The sequence below is a fragment of the Amblyraja radiata genome, chromosome 3 (genome assembly GCF_010909765.2).
Source record: "Amblyraja radiata isolate CabotCenter1 chromosome 3, sAmbRad1.1.pri, whole genome shotgun sequence".
Lineage (NCBI taxonomy): Eukaryota > Metazoa > Chordata > Chondrichthyes > Rajiformes > Rajidae > Amblyraja > Amblyraja radiata.
Window position 1 is genome coordinate 76,185,665 of NC_045958.1, and position 22,303 is coordinate 76,207,967.

At 42.8% G+C, this 22,303-nt stretch overlaps 1 protein-coding gene across 1 annotated transcript in view; it reads left to right on the forward strand.

Annotated features, from left to right (window-relative positions):
* LOC116971563 (TBC1 domain family member 17-like) overlaps positions 1-22,303 on the forward strand; it is a 44,383-nt gene that overhangs the window by 11,281 nt on the left and 10,799 nt on the right. Inside the window, exons 2-7 of the mRNA XM_033018797.1 lie at positions 2,102-2,287; positions 6,001-6,125; positions 9,851-9,954; positions 10,117-10,184; positions 12,490-12,636; positions 21,345-21,435. Coding sequence (XP_032874688.1) covers positions 2,102-2,287; positions 6,001-6,125; positions 9,851-9,954; positions 10,117-10,184; positions 12,490-12,636; positions 21,345-21,435 — 721 coding nt within the window. The remainder of the gene's footprint in view (positions 1-2,101; positions 2,288-6,000; positions 6,126-9,850; positions 9,955-10,116; positions 10,185-12,489; positions 12,637-21,344; positions 21,436-22,303) is intronic.

The following is a 22,303-nucleotide window of genomic DNA, read 5'->3' on the forward strand; positions in this document are numbered from 1 at the left end:
TGCCAGTCCTGCGCAGTCGCCAGGATTCCTGACGGATTCCTGGCTGCTGTGGTTCTTGGCAGCTGCACTCTGGCCTTCACGAAGGTGATCATCTGGGTGGTGGGGCATGCTCCTCTGCAGCTGCTGATTCCTACATGTGTAGTAATTCTAGCCTGTAAAGTATAATCCCAAGCTGATTTTTCTATTTCAAAGGAAATATTAGGTGGGTACTGTCTGCAGCCCAGATGGACTCTGTTGCCTATCAGAATACTGAAACAATTAATTGTATGGCACATTTTTCAAATTAATATCTTCCATGAAAGGAGAATGATTTAGTTTGCATGTATTTTTCTCTGGGAACTGAATTTTCTATGCACTCTTACATAGTTAGGAAATGTCTGATTAGCTGTGACGAGGGAGAGGTGATGAGGAGGTACTCAGTTTCATCAAAAGTTGAGGCTGCATAAAGGGACTTTGTTGCCCTTTGATATTCTCAGCTTTTGTTGGTTGTGTATCAGTCTCACTTTCAAATCAAAACATGTTCTAACTTCAAACCTTGCACTTGAGAGTGAAGCTCCTGATTCCCCGCAGCAGCATGACTGAGGAGCTGCTGCAGAACTGGTGGTGCCTTTTTTCAAAAGAGGAATAAAGCGACTCAATCCAACCTCACTAGGTTATAAAAGATCCCATGACACCATTCCTTTTGGAAGTACTTTGTTGGCTGTAAAGTCCTTTGGGACATGCTGAGGTTGGGAATGATGCTACAGGAATGCAAAGTATTTTATTTTGTGTAAGCTGCATCAGGGATTTACATTTCAAATACGAAATCTTCAATGCATGGAATAGAAATCAATTGAAAAATAGCATTTAGCATTTGCAGCATATGTGTACTTTGGTAACGAAGAAGGCGCTGTGCCGCATTACAGCACATTAGGTAAGAATGCTGAAAAGGCACACACCTGAAAGATCCCGCTGGCGTGGCAGAATATCACTGTTTCCCCTTCCCACTGTAAACTGTCAGCTTCATGGGTGCAATTCCATCAGCAGAGTTCTAGTGGTTTTTGTTTAATTAATAGCAGTGTGCAAGCAAATATCTTGTCAATAACAATAACATCCCTATTTTTATTCCCAATCTTCTTCCAGGGCAGAGAAATCAAGAACTATAGGCCATAGGTTTAAGGTGAGGGGAAAGATTTAATAGGAACTCGAAGGGCGACTTCACACAGAGGCTGGTGGGTACATGGAAAGAGCTGGCAGAGGAGGTAGTTGAGGCAGGTACAATAACAAAATCTAAATGATATTTGGACAGGTACATGGATAGGAAGGGTTGAGAGGGATATGGGCCAAACATGGGTAAATGGGACTAGATTAGATGGGGATTCTTGGTTGGCATGGATGAGTTGGGCCAAAGGGCCTGTTTCATGCTGTATGGCTCTATATTGTGCAATTTGAATATTGTGCATTGTGTGGAACATAAGTTTGATTTCAGTCTTGGCAATGGAAAGAAGGAGGAGTTTTTGTATATTTAGAACCCAAGATGCCCCAATTGTTTTACATTTGCCGGACTGCATTTTGTTGTCATATAGGAAATTTAACAATCATTGTGCAATGGTAAGCATTCTATTCTATGATTGTATACACACCTAGTTTAGAGATTATCAAGAGGAAATCTAACTGTTGGACTGGGCTTAAAGCACAATAATAGTTACTCAGCCCAATTTGGCCATGACGACATTCATGCTTTACAAACACCTTCTAGTTTATTTTTTCTCATTCTACTGTCGTATCCACTTCCTTCTTTCTCTCTCTTTCTCTCTCACACACTCTCGCTCTCTCTCTCACTCTGGCTCTCTCCCTCCCTCCACTTCCTTCCCCCTCTCTCTTATGTTTATGTGGTATCTCCCTTAGCTGTCCACATTATTTACCTCAACTTCCCTTTGCTTACTGGATAAGTAAATCTCTCCTGAATTACTTAAACATATGTTGGTGGCAATTTCAGACTTGATGCCACCTTCGTGAGAATCAGACAAGATGCAAGTTGTGATTCAGGTATTCTCAGCCAAGACAAACGCATGTGGTTTGAAGAAGTGTATAAGCTTAATGCATGTGTTATCGGGTTCAGGTGGTGTGGATCCCAGCATTCGTAAGGATGTGTGGAAATTTCTGTTTGGGATGTATCCTTACACCTCTACAACTCGAGAACGCAAAGTGCTGGCGTTGGAACACCACGTCCGCTACAAGATGATGAAACACAGATGGTTGGCCTTGATACCGAGCAGCATGAAGATGAGGGTGGATGAGACTGACAGTAAGTGATGCCACCAGTTAAATGCCCACATTCCAATACGAGATCAGAGTGTATCCAAAGTTCTGCTTTTATGTTGTACCCAGGAATAATTAAACATACTTTCATAGAAGATAGGAGCACGAATGGGCCAGTTGACAACTCAAGCCTTCTGCACCGTTATTGATTAATTGATTGAAAGATATAGCATGGAAATAGGCCCTTTGGCCCACTGAATCCACGCCGACCACTGATCACCTGTTTACGCTGCAGTTACAATACAATACAATATTTATTGTCATTTGAGCCTCAGTGAGGCTCAAACGAAATTCCGTTTCCACAGCCATACAAACAAAGACAATTTCCTACAGACATACACACAATTTAATTCACACAAGCATCCATCACAGTGAACCCACTGTGATGGAAGGCAAAGTCTTTTCTCTCCCCTGTTCTCCATTTATCTCCCGATGTCCAAGCCCCAGGCGGGCGATGCTAAGTCCCACGGCCATTTTAGGCCGTGCCTGGCGATGTACGGCCCCGCTCCCGGTCTAAAAGTCACAATGTTGGAGCCCCCGGCGGGCGCTGTAATGTCCCACGGCCATGAAGCCGCGCCGGGCGATGTACGGCCCCGCTCCGGGTCGTTCCAACCCCGCGACACGGGCTGGAGAAGTCGCGTTGCGGGAGCTCCGGGAAGCGGTCTCTCCACCCGGACCCGCGAGCTCCCGATGTCCCGACAGTCCACCGGACCTGCGGCTGCGTTGCTGGAGCCTCCGAGCCCCAGGAGTCAAGTCGCAGCAGCGAGTCACCACCGCTCCCCACGCTCCGAGGCCGGCCAGCCCCACGATTGTGAGTAGTCCGCAGCTCCGCAGTCTCCCGAGCCCCCGGGTCGTTCAGGTTGGAGGCCGCTCCACGGTGCTAGGCCCCAACGACAACGGAGACCCGACAGGGAAAAGGTCGGGTCTCCCGGACAGGGAAGAGATTTTAAACAGTTTCCCCCTCCCCTCCCCCCCCGCCCCCCACATATACACATTTAAAACCAGTATTAAAAAACACCAACACTACATTTAACTAGACAAAAAATAAATAAAAAAGACAGACCGCTGTAACGGGTGCCGCTGCAACGGGTGAGTCGCGCCGCCAAAGTTCTATGTTATCGCACTTTCTCATCCACTCCCTACACACTAAGGGCAATTCACAGAGGCCAATTAACCTACAAACCTCCACACCTTTGGGATGTGGGAGGAAGAGGGAGCACCTGGAGAAAACCCACGTGGTCACAGGGAGAATATATAAACTCCACACAGATAGCAGTCAGGTCAGGATTAAACGTAGGTTTTGTCGCTGTGAGACAGTAACTCTACCAGCTGTGCCACAAGACAGCATTTCTTCCAAAGTGCCACATGCTTACCTGAACCCTATGTTCTTGAGTCCTTCGGTGCTGTTGTTAAGCTGTTCATTGGTTAAAACATTGACAGCTAATAGTGTGGAAAATTGTTGTGGTAGGTCTGTTCACAGAAAGCAGGATAAATCCAATGTGTTTAATTACCATCCAGTCAGTCTTCTCTCAGCCATTAACGAAGTGCTGGATGGTATCATTGAAAGTGAAATAAACTTGTCAACAATCTGCTCACTGATACCATTTTTGCCTGGGCCACTTGACTTCAGACCTTATCATAACCTTGGTTCCATCACTGCCATTGACTGAATCAAGAGCTCTTCAAAGCTGATGTTAATGGGCATCATGGGCAAATGCATCAATGATTGGAATCATAACTTGCATAAAGGAAGATGGCTGCGATTGTGACAGTAAATTGCCCAATCCCAGAGTTGGGGTTTCTCAGGCCAGTGTTCATGGCCCAAGCGTTCTCATCTATGACCTTCTCCAACATGTGTCTAGCCACCTATCCTTGACGTTCAATGGCATTACCATGGTCGAGTTGGTTACCACAATTATCACAATTGCAGGAACATCACCATTGATCAGAAACTCGACAATGCTCAGATACAAAGAATAATAATCCAAACAAAATGTCCAAAGAATATCATCCCTGAAGATAATCAACAATTAAGTTTCCACTAGCATCTAGGGCTGAGAATTCGAAAGATTCAATATTTTTGAGTGAATAAATTCCTCCTGATCTCTGTCCTTAAGGGTTTGGTCCTTTATTCTGAGACCACGACCCAAAAATGTTGATGATAAAAATTGAATTGGGGCATCCAGCAGAAAGCTCTGTAAGTTAGAACTTTCTTTTTACATTTTTCTTTTGTCATTCTTGTAAAAAAAAGTTTTTTGTGTCCCCATTTACTAGAAATATAACGTGATAATGGCCGTGATAAAAAAGAAGTATCTGATACCAAGAGATGTAATTCAACCCAATCGGGACCATGGCAATGTCTCCCATGCATTCAAAGGACTGACACTGAATAGCAATCCGCCTATTATTTGCGAGGCTTTGTGCCATCCTCACCACTTTTGTCAGCTTTCTGTCCCCACTACAATCAGTCTGAAAAGTCTCGACCAAAATGTCACCTATCCATTCCCTCCATAGATGCTGCCTAACCTGCTATGTTTCTTCACCGCTCTGTGTTTTGTTCGAGATTCCAGCTTCGGCCGTTCTGTCTCCAGTATACCATATCTTTACTGGGTGTCAATGTGGAAAATTGTCCATTTATGTCCCATTAGCAAAAAACTGGACAAAACCCAATCTCTTTAATTACAACCGAATTAGCATACCTTCAATCACCATCAGAAGCGCAATAAAGTGATGCTTACCACTCACCTGCTCACCAATGCTCAATCGGACGTTTGTCAGGATCACACAAACCAGGTTTTGTTACCGCCTTGGCCGATCCAACTGAATTCCAGACGTAAGGTGAGGCTGACTGCCATTGATATGCTACCTCGATGTCAATGGTAATACCCGTCATCTGATAGCATGGGCATACATTGTACAGAATGTTCATCTCGGGTTTAATTTGATTAAGTTTATATTAAAACCGTATAAATATGTAAACAGGATAAAAAGGAATCTGCCTTTATAAATAGACACAAAATGCTGGAGTAACTCAGTGGGTCAGGCATGATCGCTGGAGAAAAGGAATAAACTACATTTCGGGTCGGAACCCTTCTTCAGACATGCTTTCATAGGTTGTCTCCAGACATCATACCGACTATGGTACAGCAGCTCTGGCTGGACAAACAGTGTGTGTGTAATTTGGGCAGCACGGTGGTGCAGCGGTAGAGTTGCTGCCTTACAGTGCCAGAGACCCGGGTCGATCCTGACTACAGATGCTGACTGTACAGAGTTTGTATGTTCTCCCCGAGATTGTGTGGGTTTTCTCTAGGATCTCCGGTTTCCAAAGACGTACAGGTTTGTAGGTTAATTGACGGTATAAATGTAAATTGTTCCCAGTGAGTAGAAGAGTGCTAGTGTACGGGGATCGCTGGTGGCCGAGGACGCAGTGGGTTAAAATGCCTGTTTCCGTGCTGTATTTCTAAACTAAACCAAATTAAATTTGTCCAGATGCCAATCCTATTTATATAGTGGGTTGATTGGTGATCCCTCTGGAGGCAGAGCTGGTGCTGATGGAGTAACTGAGGGAGTTCCATCTCATTCTTGGTGGTTAACAGTAGCACCTCCATGTAATGATATCCATAGATGTAAATCTAACCAGGGAAATAGATGATGCATGCTGGCTGATATATGCCTTTCTTGTTTATTTTTACTCTACAGAAGAGCTGTATGAAGTGGCACTTGCTTATCAACAGACTAGCGATGCCTGCAATCTTAAAGGAGAGGAAGTGGACCTGTCAGAGAAGAGGTGCGAGCAGATAGCCTTCTTAGAGCTGCAAGCAAAGGTCTGTTTCCTCAGTGGCAAAAACCTTGCTGAAACTGTAACTATATTTGGTTCCCATGCAGTAGTAACAATGCAAAATACATAATTTCGAAAAATTATCCATCTGCAACATGTATCAGGAGTAGGCACTCAATCCCTCAACCCTATTGTGCCATCCACGTTAAAAGCTGTGGAGACAGAAGTGAGAGATCATTAGTGGCTGATTGGTGAGTTGATCATCAAAAACTAAAGGTCATATATATAACATAATCCATTGTGGACAAAGCTAGCTTTCTAATTCTAGGAAAACATCAGATGCTCTGTAAAATCAAAGTTTCTTGATTTGAATTGAAAAGCATGGGGTGAGAGTATTATTACAGGAGAACTGGAAATGTAGATGAATGGGAATGGTTAATACCTTCCATCAGACAGTTGCCCCAGACCAGTGAAGCAAGAGATGTTCTTGCACACTGTAAAATTCTTAAGAGTTCTTAAGAATTCTTAAATGATGTAATGATGATCAAGGGGGAATATTAGAAGCCTGCAATATGAATCATCTTTTCTGTAGGTGATATGGATCAATTTCTAGTGCATTAAACTACCTGAGATCACTAGCCAAAACGTTTTGATGAATTTCAAGTATTTTCATGCATAAAACATTTTTTATTTTTTCTTCTGCCGAACCACGAGCTGGGGATTTTGCTGGTGCCTCTCCATTTCCAGGCACTGGGAAACAAACTGGAACATCTCATGACTGTAGATTCCACAGGATTATTGTTCCCATGAAAGTTACGGTTGAAGTAAACAGCTCTCTTTAATCTGGCCTTGAAAATCAAACATACAGTACCCCACTTCTTTTTCATGTATGATTTCTCTTGCTTTCTTTCACAGTTAATTAGTAAAGCTGTCACAGGACATTTTAAACAGAATAGATACTGTTAATGTTGGCAGTGTGAAATATGAACAAAAAAATGCAGTCAGTATCAGCAGATTAACTTCCACTGGTGGTGAGCAAAACAGAATTAATAGTTTCAGCTGGGAGATCCTTCACGGGAATCTTTGTGACGCTCCGAAAAAGGATTAATGAACTGAAATGTTAAAGATAGCTACAAAATGCTGGAGTAACTCAGCGGGTCAGGCAGCATCTCTGGAGAAAATGAATAGTTGACATTTTGCGTAGGGACCCTTCTTCAGACTGATTGGTTTCAATCAGAAATGCTGCCTGATTTATCAAGCATTTATTTCAAAGTCAAGTACCCTTATTAAGAACTTACTTGTCCAGGCCAATTTATTGTAGTTTAATGCTAGTTCTGACTTGATAGTAGTGAGTCATACAGCACAGAAACAGGCCCTTCGGCCCAACTTGTCCATGCTGACTAAGATGCCCCATCTAAGCCAGACCCATTTGTCCACATTTGGCTCCTATCCCTCTAAATCTTTCCTATCCATGTATCTGTCCAAGTGTCTATTAAATATTGTTATAGTTCCTGCATCAACCACCTCTTCTTGCAACTCATTCCATATACTGAGTGAAAATGTTGCTCCTTGGGTCCCTTTTAAATCTTTCCTCTCTTACCTTAAACCTATGTCCTTTGGATCTTGATTACCCTACCCTGGGTAAAAGACATCATTGTCCCCATCCTCACTAACATGCACTGGCTCTCATTCTAGTAACATCACAATTTTAAGTTCATCTGATCTTTTTTATAGACTTGTCTTTTCAACACCTCCTCCCTCTCCATACACTAATATCTTGATGACTCTCCAAAGCTCTACTCTCTAATTCAGCCATAAATGCAATCCTGATTATTACTTCTCCACCGTAGGTGGCTGTGCTTTTGGTTGCCAGCTTGGAATGATCTCTCTGAACCTCTCTGTCTCTCCTCTGAGTCACTCCTTTAAAACTGAGCACGATTTGATCAACAATGCTGAACTCTCCTTCACATAAATGAGCTGTTTTTACTTTATAACAGGGGCTATAACCTTGTAGATGTTGATTAGTAAAGGAATTTGACAATTAAAATTGTCAAATTAAAATTAATTTCTTCTGTCTTTTTAAGTCGCTGTAGCTAGCTTAACTGTTGGATGTATCTTTTCTGTCTGTATAAGTCATTCCTGCTTCTGCTTCTTACATTCCTTTCAGTAAGGGGATCAAGTAATATGGAGATCAGAGTTAAAAGCAAAGATCCTATAGCAAGCAAGATAGACCACTCCTGCTAAATGCAATGGGCTGACAACGGAACAGAACGTGGGCCTTTTTTTCATCCATTTCCGTAACCGGACCTGACCCGACCCGACCCGACCCGACTCACAGTGTAATCAACGTTGCGGGGGAACAGTTTGTGTTAATAAATTAAAATTCTGAAAATGAGGAGAAGATCTTTACCAAATAACTTTTATTTTTACGAGGATGTTTCCGTAACTGGCTTCCATCACCGCACTATTACCCTATGGGAGCTTTGGTGCGGAGACGGAAGCCGGTTACGGAAATGGGGCCTTAAATTACCCATGAATCTGCCCATGACCGTACTACGTCTTTTTCGTCGACTGGACTATCTTGCTCGCTATAGGATCTTTGGTTAAAAGTGGAGTAGAGGCACAGGTTTGGCAGGCTCCATGGACTTTACGGCTTAATCGATCCATTTCTTAATTTCTTTGTTGTTCTGCCTTGCAAAGCATACGCTTGACAGTGTAGATACACCACAGAGAAAACATCTGAATCCCACAGTTGTTTGAAAGATTGGGTCACGTTCTCACAATTCACATTCTCAGATTTCATAGAAACTTAAACATGGGATTCTCCACATTTAATTTTTCCTTGCAAAAGTTCAAGCATTAACGTAAACTTTTGCCATCTACCCGAAAACAAGTTTTTAAAATAAAAATCCCAAGTTGCAAAAACAATAGGCAATTGTACAGTGGTAAAATGGATGCACTGACAAGGTGTAGCATGTTTCTGATATACCCTACAGATGCCATTGAAAAGCAAATAACTGCTGATGATAGAAATTTGAAATAAAAATCCTAGAAATACGCAGCAGGTCAGGCAACATCTGTGGAGAAGGAAGAAGAGATACTCCTTCAGATTTCCAACCTCATTTCATCAGAACTGGTTGGATGGATTGCAGCTAAGATGATGATAAGTCTTAACACCATGAAATTGATTACATTTTAGGGAAAAGTTATTGACCTTTGATCTTAAATGCGCAGATGAACATCTACTGAACATTTACTGCTTTTATTACAGGTGTCATTATTAACCTTGTCTAATCAAACTCCGACTTACAAATCGTAGAATCAATGAATTACGTGACATTATTGAAGTCATTCAGTCCATTATGTTTGTTACTCTAAAAGTGCTATTCAAAGCTTCTCAGCTCTTTCTCACAGCCCTGAAAAATGTTCTATCCTCCAAATATTGATATAATTCCCTTCAATGTTACTGTTAAATCTACTTTCATTAAGTTCCATACCAACTTTCTACATCACATCATCCATTGCTCCTGACACTTTTGGCATTCCTGCTCTGTGGTGACAGCTTTTCCTTATTTACACCATGAAAACCCTTTGTGATTTTAAATGCCTCAATGAAATCTCCTTTTTACTTTTCTTCTCCCTGTATCTTTATTCTTTCCATGTAATGTCGTCTTTTGATCTGGCTTGGCAGGGGAGACGTATTTAATGCCAAACAGCAGCAAACTTCATGGTCTGACATAAAGTTAGATGTTTTTGTAAAATATTCCCCAGGTTTATGCGGACCGTCAAAGAATCAACGTGCATGAGTTGCACGAGGCGATTAGGATCATAGACAAAGATGTGCCGAGAACTGAACGAGTCATAGCTTACTACCAGTAAGTGTGCACTTAATTTGCAAACTGTTATAATGAAGTTGTATGCAGAAGAATTGATCTGTTATCAAACTCTATCTCTTGGGCAGTTTCCCACCAATTGAATTGTTGATCACAACCGCCTAGTGTGAATATTTACTTATTTATGATACTTGTTCTCTTTAGAAATGAAGGTGTGATAAACCTAATGGTATTAAGAGACATACTCATCACCTTTGCTGCATTCCATCCAGGTAACACTGTTGTTACATTTAGTCCTGTTTGTAGTTAAATTGTTTTGTTTATTTAAAAAATGCATTGATTTCCATGGTGCCGTTCTTGAAAGCAAGTGGGTTACCATCGTTGCTGCTGTTATGTAAAAAGTGGGCAAACTCTACAAACAAGGATAATGACCAGATAATCTGTTCTAATAATATCAATTGAGAGGTGAATATTGGGTCCTAGATCCTTGGAGGTGGGGGTGGTACATGAATATTCCATGTATCAGAATTTCCTGCAGGCTTCCCCCATTAGTTTAAAAAAGCAACATTTTCTTCTTTAAATGGTGGTCTTGGATGCATGGACCCAAGAAATCTGATGGACCTTCTACGTGGAAACGTAGAACCATCTTTCAGCAGTGCACCAGCTTAGATTTTCTGCTTGAATCTTTAATGTGAGACTTGAATCCTCAGTCTGACTCTGGAATAAGGGCTGTCACAAATGGATGACTTAATCAAAAATTTTAAAACGTTGCTGCCACATAGTTGTAGATCAGGAAATTGTTCCTTCTCCTATCCTATTTCTTATGCTCACAACACTACTGCAATTATCATTCTTTGATGTTTCCTTCGTGTGCATTGTAGTTTTCATATTATCCCACAGGGCCACCAAAAATTCGCCTGGAATTTTTTTGAGGATGTAACAAGTAGAATGGATAAGGGAAAGCCAGTGGATGTGCATCGGGACTTTAAAAAATCCTTTGACAAGGTCCACACAAGAGATTAGTGTGCAAAATTAGAGCACATGGTGTTGGGGGTTGGGAATTGACATGGATAGGGAAGTGGTTGGCAGACAGGAAACAAAGCATAGGAATTAACGGGTCCTTTTCAGAATGGAGGGCAGTGACTAGTGGGGTGCCACAAGGCTCGGTGCTAGGACCCCAGTTATTTACAATATATATTAACGATTTAGACAAGGGAATTAAATGTGATACCTCCAAGTTTGCGGACGACACAAAGCTGGGTGGCAATGTGAGTTGCGATGAGGATGCTGTGAGGCTGCAGGGTGATTTGGATAGGTTGGGTGAGTGGGCAGATGCATGGCAGATGCACAGCAGATGCAGTATAATGTGGATAAATGTGAGGTTATCCACTTTGGTGGCAAGAACAGGAAGGCAGATTATTATCTGAATGGTGTCAGATTAGGAAAAGGGGAGATGCAACGATACCTGGGTGTGCTTGTACATCAGTCACTGAAAGTAAGCATGGAGGTACAGTAGACAGTGAAGAAAGCTAATGGCATGCTGGCCTTCATTGCGAGAGGATTTGAGTTTAGGATTAAGGATGTCCTACTGCAGTTGTACAGGTCCCTGGTGAGACAGCACCTGGAGTATTGTGTGAAATTTTGGTCTCCTAATTTGAGGAAGGACATTATTGCTATTGAGGGAGTGCAGCGTAAGTTCACCAGGTTAATTCCTGGGATGGCAGGACTGACATATGATGAAAGAATGGGTCGACTGGGCTTGTATTCACGGGAATTTAGAAGGATGAGAGGGGTCTTATAGAGACATATAAAATTCTTAGAAGATTGGACAGGCTAGATGCAGGAAAAATGTTCCCGATGTTGGGGGAGTCCAGAACCAGGGGTCACAGTTTAAGAATAAACGGTAGGCCATTACAAGCTCACCCAAGTCCACACACACCACACACCCAGTGTGTACAAGCACAGGTCTCGTTGCACCTTCCCTTTTCCTAATCTGACACCATTCATTCATTCATTCATTTAGGACTGAGATGAGGAAACATTTTTTCACTCAGAGAGTTGTGTATCTGAGGAATTCTCTGCCACGGAAGGCAGTGGAGGCCAATTCACTGGATGTTTTCAAGAGAGAGTTAGATTTAGCTCTTAGGGCTAAAGGAATCAAGGGATATGGGGAATAAGCAGGAACAGTTTACTGATTTTAGATGATCAGCCATGATCATATTGAATGGCGGTGCTGGCTCGAAGTGCTGAATGGCCTACTCCTACACCTGTTTTTCTATGTTTCTAAAAGGGAATATTACTTTAGATGGACGAGAAATTGTGTATGAGAACAAGCAATATTTGTCCTTTGTCAAGCAAAAAACTGCAGATGCTTGAAATGTGAAATATAAACAGAAACTGCAAGAGGCAACATCTGTGAAAAGAGAAATGAAATTAATGTTTCGGGTCACCGTCAAATCAGTTGTTGGTTTACAAAATTAGGATGAACACCTCACATTTTGATCCAACAATGATGCATTTAAAACAAGATGTAGGCTTATTTCTAATATGTGTTTTATTTTCTCCTCTATCTTTCAGATGTTAGTTATGCTCAAGGCATGAATGACTTAGTTAGTCGCTTCTTGGAGGTGTTAGACTCCGAAGTGGATGCTTACTGGTGCTGCAGTTTCTACTTTGAGAAAATTGCTTCTGACTTCAAAGAAGAAGGGTTGATAAGGAAAATCAGTAAGTCTATGAAGCAATCAGCCATGGGTCAAATATTGAAACACGACATTGGTGGGGTGGGGGGGTGCTTTAGAATGGTAATACAAGATCTCTGTTTAACGGTTCATCTAAATGATGTTGCCTTCTGCAACATCAGCCAAGACTTTTGTGCTGAAGCCTTCGAAGTGGGATTTAAACCCAAAATCTTCTGACTCCGGTCACTGACCCGTGGTTATGCTCTCATGCCTGCCCAAATTTCACCTCCTTGGCACCATATTATCTTTATCAGTCCCTTGATTTAGTATACATGAACATGAGAATAATATGGGGGTGGATGGGCTTTGCTGGAGTTGTAGATTTGGACACCGTGCTGCCATCTTCTGACCAACACCCACTTTTTGAAGGTTCCGGACCCGAAACGTCACATATCCATGTTCTCCAGAGATGCTACCTGCCCTGCTGAGTCATTCCAGCACTTTTTTTGCCAACCTTGCCTGATAAGGGGACAATGTCGGCTATTAGGCAAGGGCCCTGTTCACAAGATACCAAGATACATTTATTTGTCACATGTGCCAGATGGCACAGTGAAATGTGATTACCATACAGCCATACAATAAAAATAAAGAACACAACACACACGATATAGTTCAACATAAAAACATCCCCACACAGCAGAATCAAAGTTTCCCACTGTGAGGGAAGGCACCAAAGTCAGTCATCTCCCTCTAATGTTCCCCAATGTTCACCCGTGGTCAGGGCCTCCCCAAGCCCTCCGCAGTCTCCGCTATGGGCGGCCCGATGTTCAGGCCCGCTCGCCGGGGTGATGTAAGTCGGACGTCGGGGCTGGGGGACATTCTCAGCGGCCTGGACATCAGAGTCGGTCCCCTCCTACCGGAGTCCGCGGCTCCCAAAGTCCGCAGGCCGCGCTGAGCTGAGATGCAACACTGGCAACCCTCGGCAAAGGGCCCCAGGACTCCACGATGATGGCCAGTGCCGCCCGCGTTGGAAGCTCTCCCAAACCGCAGCTCCACAATGTTGGAGCAGCGGCCCAACGCTCTGTAGCTCCAAATGGCGATCCAGATAGGCATTGTCCGCTCTGCGGTGAATTCAGCGCTGCGCCGCCGCTGTTGTAGCTCTGGTCCGGCTATAAACACGGGCAGATATCAGTGCCGCTCCTAACGAAGCCTGATTGTGGCTGATCTCGGTTGTTGTTTCCATCGTATTTTGTTAGTTACTTTATCGTCATTTACTTCAGGCAGCTGTGAAATGCCCTGTTCATGTGAAGCTCACACAGTACACAGTATACATGGTAATGATAGATACAAGAATAAGAATTCATAGTAGCAGAATGATGCAAGGATTGTCCTGCAGTCTGAAGTAGTCCAAAAATTGTTTTAAATGCAATAAGAGAATAACCAAGTGAGGTAGACTTTAGAGTACATGGCAGCACCTCTGGGAAAGGGATGTAAAACACTGTGAGGGTGGACTGGACGGAAGAAAGTGATGAGCCTCTGATGGACTAGGCTGAGTTTACCATTCTCTGGGGGGTCAGCTGAACAAGAGTAGAGCATTGGCCATACCTGACTCGGATACATCCGTCAGAATACATTCTATCCGGTATCTGTAGAAGTTAAAGACAATCCTCATGGACATGCCCTGAGACGCCTAAGAAAATCAATATGCTGGAGCTCTATCTTGCTGATATATGTGTTCTGACATTAAGACACAGCATTCTTGATTCTTTCCTGTACTTTATTGTTGATCCGACTGATAGTGGTATCATTGGCAAACTTAAAGATTGTGTTGGTGCTATCCAGATGTGGACCATTACCAATCTTTCAAAACACTTCATTATGGTTAATAGAGCTATTGTGTAATAGTCATTGAGACAGGTCACTTTACTTTTCCTGGGGACTGGAAGATGGAGGTTTCCTTGAAACAGATGGGGACAGGAAACTGTTGAAGAGAAAGGTTGAAGATGTGTGTTGAATGACTGTGGCCAGATAATTGTCAAACAATTTCAGATCATTCAGGACTATGAAGTCTAGAGCATGGACTCTGTACTGGGGATAAATCAGCAGCAGATGAATTGAAGCTGCATTGTCAAAGACACAATACTTTTTTTAAATTATCTGGGTCAGGGACTGTTGAACAAATTGTTCAGCCCATTCCCTGTGCCCCCTCCCTCTCACAAATGTGGGGTTAATGGATCACAAGAAGGTGCAGAAATGTTCCATAATATCCCAGCCACATTTAAGAGAGGCTCTTTCCATTGGCCTCACACACTCTGGTGGAGTCGACACTGGAGGGCAACTGAGCATAATCCTGGAAGAACACTTGGATGACCCAATTAATTTCCAACCATGGTTAAGCCTTGAGGTATCTTGTTCTTGTTAATGCTGTTTTGCCCAGCTTTAATTGGAATCACGTTGCATTTACCATTGAGAAAATTACCCATTCCAGTTAGTTAACCAAAGATTTGTTTGCTTGAAATTGATTTGCAGGAAGTAAGAAATAAAAACGGGTGTACGCCATTCAGTCCCTGCTCTATGATTCATATAAAATCATATTGTTACCTTGCTTACATTAACCTTGTATTTCCTGATTCCCATAATATCTAAAAAATCAATTAATCTTTGTTTTAAATGTACATGGTCTGCATGGCTCCATAGCTCTTAGTCTGCATAGTTCCCTAGGGAGAAAATTCAAAAGATTCACCATCCTCCTCCAGGGGAATAAAAGTTTTAGCCTCAGTCGTGAAAGACTGACCCCTTATTTTGAGACCGTAACCCCCTAGTTCAGTTCAGGTTATTGTCCCGTGTACCGAAAAACAATACAGGATTATAATCGAGCCATTTACAGTGTTTACATACAGTGCCCTCCATGATATTTGGGATAAAGACCCATCATTTATTTATTTGCCTCTGTACTCCACAATTTGAGATTTGTACTAGAAAAAAATCAAATGTGATTAAAGTGCACATTGTCTGATTTTATTAAAGGCCATTTTTATACATTTTGATTTCACCATGTTGAAATTACAGCTGTGTTTATACATAGTCCCCCCATTTCAGGGCACCATAATATTTGAGACACATGGCATCACAGGCGTTTGTAATTGCAGGTATAAGAGAGCTCTCAGCATCTAGTCTTTCCTCCAGTCTTTCCATCATCTTTGGAAACTTTTATTGCTGCTTATCAACATGAGGACCAAAGTTGTGCCAATGAAAGTCAAATAATTCATTATGAGACTGTGAAACAAGAATATAACTGCTAGAGACATCAGCCAAACCTTAGGCTTACCAACATCAACTGTTTGGAACATCATTAAGAAGAAAGAGAGCACTGGTGACCTCCACAACTGATGACAGAAGAATTCTCTCTATAGTAAAGAAAAATCCCCAAACACCTGTCCGACAGATTAGAAACACTCTTCAGGAGTCAGGTGTGGCTTTGTCAATGACCACTGTCCGCAGAAGACTTCATGAATAGAAATACTGAGGCTACACTGCAAGAAGCAAACCACTGGTAAGCGGTAAAAATAGGATGGCCAGGTTACAGTTTGCCAAGAAGTACTTAAAAGAGCAACTACAGTTCTGGAAAAAGGTCTTGTGGACAGATTTTTTTTTTAAATTACCTTTATTGTCATTCAGACCTTACGGTCTGAACGAAATTTCGTGCCTGCAGTCATACATACAATCATACAATAATAAACAACAATAAACACAAATTAACACCACCACAGTGTATCCTCCAAACACCTCCTCACTGTGGTGGAGGCAAAAATCTTAGGATTACTGTCATTAACATATCAGAGTGATGGCAAGAGCAAAGTATGAAGGAGAGAAGGAACTGCTCAAGATCCAAAGAATACCACCCCATCTGTGAAACACCGTGGTGGGGGTGTTATGGCCTGAGCATGTATGGCTGCTGAAGGTTTTGGCTCACTTATCTTCATTGATGATACATCTGCTGATGGTAGTAGCATAATGAATGCATTAGTAGCATAATGAATTCTAATGATTCTATATCCTACACATCCTATATGCTTAATTGCAAACAAATGCTTCAAAACTCATTGGCCAGCGGTTCACTCTACAGCACGACAATGATCCCAAACATACTGCTAAAGCAACAAAGGAGTTTTTCAAAGCTATCAAAATGGTTAATTCTGGAGTGGCCAAGTTGATCACCCGATCTGAACCCAAATAAGCATGTCTTTTATATGCTGAATAAAAAACTGACGGGTACTAGCCCCCAAAACAAGCATAAGCTAAAGTTGGCTGCAATACAGGCCTGGCAGAGCATCACCAGAGAAGACACCCAGCAACTGGTGATGTCCATGAATCGCAGACTTCAAGGAGACATTGCATGCAAAGGATATGCAATAAAATACTAAGCGTGACTACTTTCATTTACATGACATTGCTGTGTCCCAAATATTATGGTGCTCTGAAATGGGGGGACTATGTATAAACACCGCTGTAATTTCTACATGGTGAAACCAAAATGTGTAAAAGTGGACTTTATTAAAATCTGACAATGTGCACTTTAACCACATGTGATTTTTTTATTACAAATCTCAAATTGTGGAGTACAGAGACAAATAAATAAACGATGGGTCTTTATCCCAAACATTATGGAGGGCACGGTACATGATAAGGGATTAATGTTTAGTGCAAGGTAAAGCCAGTAAAGTCCAACCAGAGATAGTCCGAGGGTCACCAATGGGGTAGATAGTAGTTCGGCACTGCTCTCTGATTGTGGTAGGATAATTCAGTTGCCTGATAACAGCTGAGAAGTTTATAGACATCTCAGCCATAGGAAATATCACCAGATTTACCCAGTCACATCCCTTAAGAATTTTGTGTAATTCAATTAGATCACTTCTCATTTCTGTAAATTCAAGAGCATACAGGCCCAATCAGTTTACTCTCTTTTCGTATGACAAACCCATCTTCTGGTGATCTGGTATATACTACATCCAGCTGTGCAAATGTTTTTCCACTGTATCTTGCTACATGTGACAAAGTTAAACCCATACCAATATCAATAGCATACTGGCTTTCACACAGTCAACCATCCACCGATATGATGTTGTCAGATGAAACCTAGAAACTAGGCAGGAGAGGTAGGTTTTAAAGAGCATCTTAAGAAGAATTGGGAAGGACATGTCAGGGCTTGGGGTCTATGCAAATTGAGGCTTGCCAGCAATGATGGAGTAATTAAAATCACAGATGTAGAAGATACTAGAATCCAGAGAATGCCCCTGCTGTGTACCACAAGTGCAACACTTTGCTGTATGTGTGTGGGTTTAGTGCTGAATATTCTCCCAATTTGTGATGATTTTGAAATGATTCATGTCCTCCTATTAACAGCTAGGCTGGGACCTAATTAAATGTGTTGAATCAATGTCAATGTGTTTTGCTCATGGGGCTCCAAAGTCACAGCAATCTCCACTTTAACCAGTGCTGTTAACAATTAAGACATTAGTTTAAATTGACTGAACGGTGGGTGACCCTATTAACAAACTATAACAAATTTCTTCAGAGAAAATAAATGGCAGGTCTTGTTCGAGAACAGGAGTTGAAAGTTAGATTTTGAGTTGTCTTCTCTCTGGATGAGGAGCAGTTTGTTGAAGAAAATAGGTGCAGGAGTAGGCCATTCGGTCCTTTGAGCCAGCACCACTCATCCAAAATCAGTACCGTGTTCCTGCTTTCTCCCCATATCCCTTGATTCCGTTAGCCCTAAGAGCTATATCTAACTCTCTTGAACAAAATTAAAGAAAGAAGGATTGGTCATATATGTTGAATTGTATTGCCTTTTTCTCTTTTGTAAAAAAGAGATTGCTGGGTCAGCCTGATAAACATTTTTAACGTTGTTTAGTTTAATCAGATCTTTGGGGAAAATGTTACATTTGTGGGAAAGATCAGAACTAGAGACCATAGATACAAGGTGGTCACTAATAAATCATATGGGGAATTCAGCAGAAATTAAATCATCCAAAAGGTGATGATAATGTAGCACTCTATTACAGCAAATGAATGAATGAATGAATGAATGAATGAATGAATGAATGAATGAATGAGTACGTTTATCGGCCAAGTATATTCACATACAAGGAATTTGCCTTGGTGCTCCGCCCGCAAGTGACAACATGACATACGGTGACTAGTTAGGAATGACACATAAAACATTAATAATAAAACATTATCGAATAAACATGTGAATTAAAAAAAATACCAGAGAAAAAAGGAGGCTACAGATTTTTGGTTATTGAGAGGGAAGTGATTTAAAAGTTTGTGGTCAGGGTGAGAGGAGTCAGAGATCTTGCCCGCTCGCTTCCTGGCCCTTGCAATGTACAGTCGTCAATGGGGGGACGGTTGCAGCCAATAACCTTCTCAGTTGATTGGACGATTTGCTGCAGCCTCCAGATGTCATGCTTGGTGGCTGAGCCAAACCAGACCATGCTGGAGAAGGTGACAGACTCTACGATGGCCGTATAGAATTGGACCATCATTGCCTGTGGCAGATTGTGCTCCTCAGCTGCCGCAGGAAGTACATCCTCTGTTGTGCCTTTTTGACTGTGGAGTCGATGGTGGCCTCCCATTTAAGGTCTTTGGAGATCATGGTTCCCAGGAACTTAAAAGACTCCACAGATGTGACTGGTGTTGTTGATGGAGAGTGGGGTGAGGGGAGGGGATCTCTCCTAAGGTCTACAATCAATTCCACTGTCTTAAGAGCATTGAGCTTCAGGTTGTTGCGATGGCACCAGGATGTCAGCTGTGTCACTTCCTGTCTGTAGACAGATTCCCCCCCATCCTGGATCAGGAAGGGTCCAGTCTTTGCAGACTGGGGTCAGGCTGTGAGTAGGTGTGAAGTGTTGGTTGGGGAGGGGGCAGGGGGTACCAGGGTTATGTTTCTGCTTGTCAAACCTGCAGTAGAACTCATTCAGGTCGTTTAAGAAAGAACTGCAGATGCTGGAAAAATCGAAGGTTGACAAAAGTACTGGAGAAACTCAGCGGGTGAGGCATCACCTGTGGAGCGAAGGAATAGGTGACGTTTCGGGTCGAGACCCTTCTTCAGACTGATGTGGGGGTGGGGGGGGGGGGCGGGAAGAAGAAAGGAAGAGGCGGAGACAGTGGCTGTAGGAGAGCTGGGAAGGGGCGGGGAAGGAGGGAGAAAGCAAGGACTACCTGAAATTGGACAAGTCAATGTTCATACCGCTGTGGTGTAAACTATCCAAGCGAAAAGCGAGCTGCTCCTCCAATTTGCGGTGGAACTCACCCTGGCCATGGAAGAGGCCCAGGACAGAAAGGTCGGATACGGAATAGGAGGGGTAGTTGAAGTGCTGAGCCACCAGGAGATCGGATTGGTTAATGCGGACTGTGCGGAGGTGTTGGGAGAAGTGAACGCCGAGCCTGCGCTTGGTCTCACCGATGTAGAGCAGTTGACACCTAGAGCAGCGGATGCAATAGATGAGGTTGGAGGAGGTGCAGGTGAACCTCTGCCTCACCTGGAAAGACTGCTTGGGTCCTTGGATGGAGACAAGGGGGGTGGTAAAGCGACAAGTGTCGCATTTCGTTGGTCAGCTGACGATTGTCCAAAGAGCGGGGGACTTTCCTCTTTTAGCTGGTGGTTTCTTGCAAGCCCCTCCAAACTGAAGAAGAGTCACTTGCTGAGAACTTGCTCCTCAACTTCTCAGAGTACCTTTCCTTGGCAACTCTGATTCCTTTTCTCAGCTTGTACTTGACCTGCCTGTAGAGGTCTGCATCCCCGCTCCTGTAGGCCTCCTCTTTAGACTGATGGAGCTGCCTGAGCAACAATGCGTATATAAAATGCTTTTTACAATCTTAAAACTTACAACTAAGGAAGGCAAACTCAATGCTAGCATTTATATCAAGAGGACTGGAATACAAAAACAGAGATGTAATGCTATAAGGCTCTGGTCAGGCCGCATTTGGAATACAGTGAGCAAATTTGGGCCCCATATCTGAGGAAGGATGTACTGGCTCTGGTCCAGAGGAGATTTACAAGAATGAATCCAGGAATAAGTGGGTTAGAATATGATGAGCATTTGACACTACTGGGCCTGTACTCGCTGGAGTTTAGAAGGTTGTGGGGGGGGGGGGGGGGGGGGGGGGGGCGCGGTCCTCATTGAAACTTACAGAATAATGAAAGGCATAGATAGAATAGTTGTGGAGAAGATGTTTCCACTGGCGGGAGAGTCTAGGACCAGAGGTCATAGCCTCAGAATTAAAGGGTGTTCTTTCAGAAAGGAGATGAGGAGGAACTTCTTTAGTCAGAGGGTAGTTAATCTGTGCCACAGAGGGCTGTGGAGGCCATCAGTGGATATTTTTAAGGCAGAGATAGACAAATTCTTGATTATAACAGGTGTCAAGAGTTATGGGGAGAAGGTAGGAAAATGGGATTGGGAGGCAGAGATCAGCCATGATCAGTAGACCAAAAGCCTAACTCTACTATAACTTGTGAACTTGATAAAACACCTCACAGATAATGGAGTATTGTGTGTTGGAGAGACCCATAAACTTCGCTGCTTGATTGTATCTTGGGGGAAATGAATGGATTAATAGGGTTGAGGGGGTAAATGGCTGTTCTTGGGTAATGTGTAATGTGGCATGTCTCAACCACATGGTTCTGTGTACCAGCCTGATCATTTAAATTTTATTTGCTGTAATTGACCACCAATTTCTTCCAATTGTTACCAGGACTGGAGGAAGAGCTCCTGAAGGAACTGGACTCGGAGCTTCATGCACATCTCCTGAGAGATAACCTGAATGGCCTCACCTTCTGTCACAGGTAAGACAATAGGAGCACTGGGAGGAGATCTGCATGGTGACAGGGAGACCATGCAAACTCCCCACAGACAGCACCCATGGTCAGAATTGAATGCAGGTCTCTACTATTGTGAGGCAGCTGCCTTGCTAGCTGTGCCACTGTGTCACCCGAGCTGGGTAGTTATAGTTATCTGAAAAGGTGATGCACTTTAGAAAAAAAAAGCTGATGCACTTTAGAAAATAGAAAAGTGAGGATAACTATATTCAAGTTCAAGTTACATTTATTGTCCCATGCACCAATTGGTACAGTGCGATTTGAGTTGCCATACAGCCATACGAATAAAAAGAGCACAATACACGATAGAATTTAACATGAACATCCCCACACAGCGGAATCAACGTTTCCCACTGTGAGGGAAGGCAATAAAGTTCAGTGAGCTTCCTCTTTGTTCAAAGTCTTATTACCTTATGAAGTGATTTGTAGGATGGATATAGTAGATATGTGAGGGGAGGGGAATGAGAGCCAATACTAACAAGCCAGAGAAATTTACCCCAAAAGCATTGAGAATATAGAACACTCCCACGGGGAGCAAAGTAGGGGCATTCAGAGAAAGGGTCTCATGGCAGAAGAGTGGCAAGAATCACAGAGGAGGTGAAGTGAGTGAGGATCTACAAAACGTCACCTATCCATGTCCTCCTGAGATGCTGCCTGCCCTGCTGAGTTACTCCAGCACTTAGTTTTGTTTTTGACATTTAGAGAAAGTGAGTGAGAAAGAAAGAGCAGATGGAGCAGGACCTGGGGCAATGGATGTGGAGCACAAACACCTACGGAATTAGTTTTTTTGGATGAACTGTTTCCGTAGTGTAAAATTCAGTACATTACCACATCG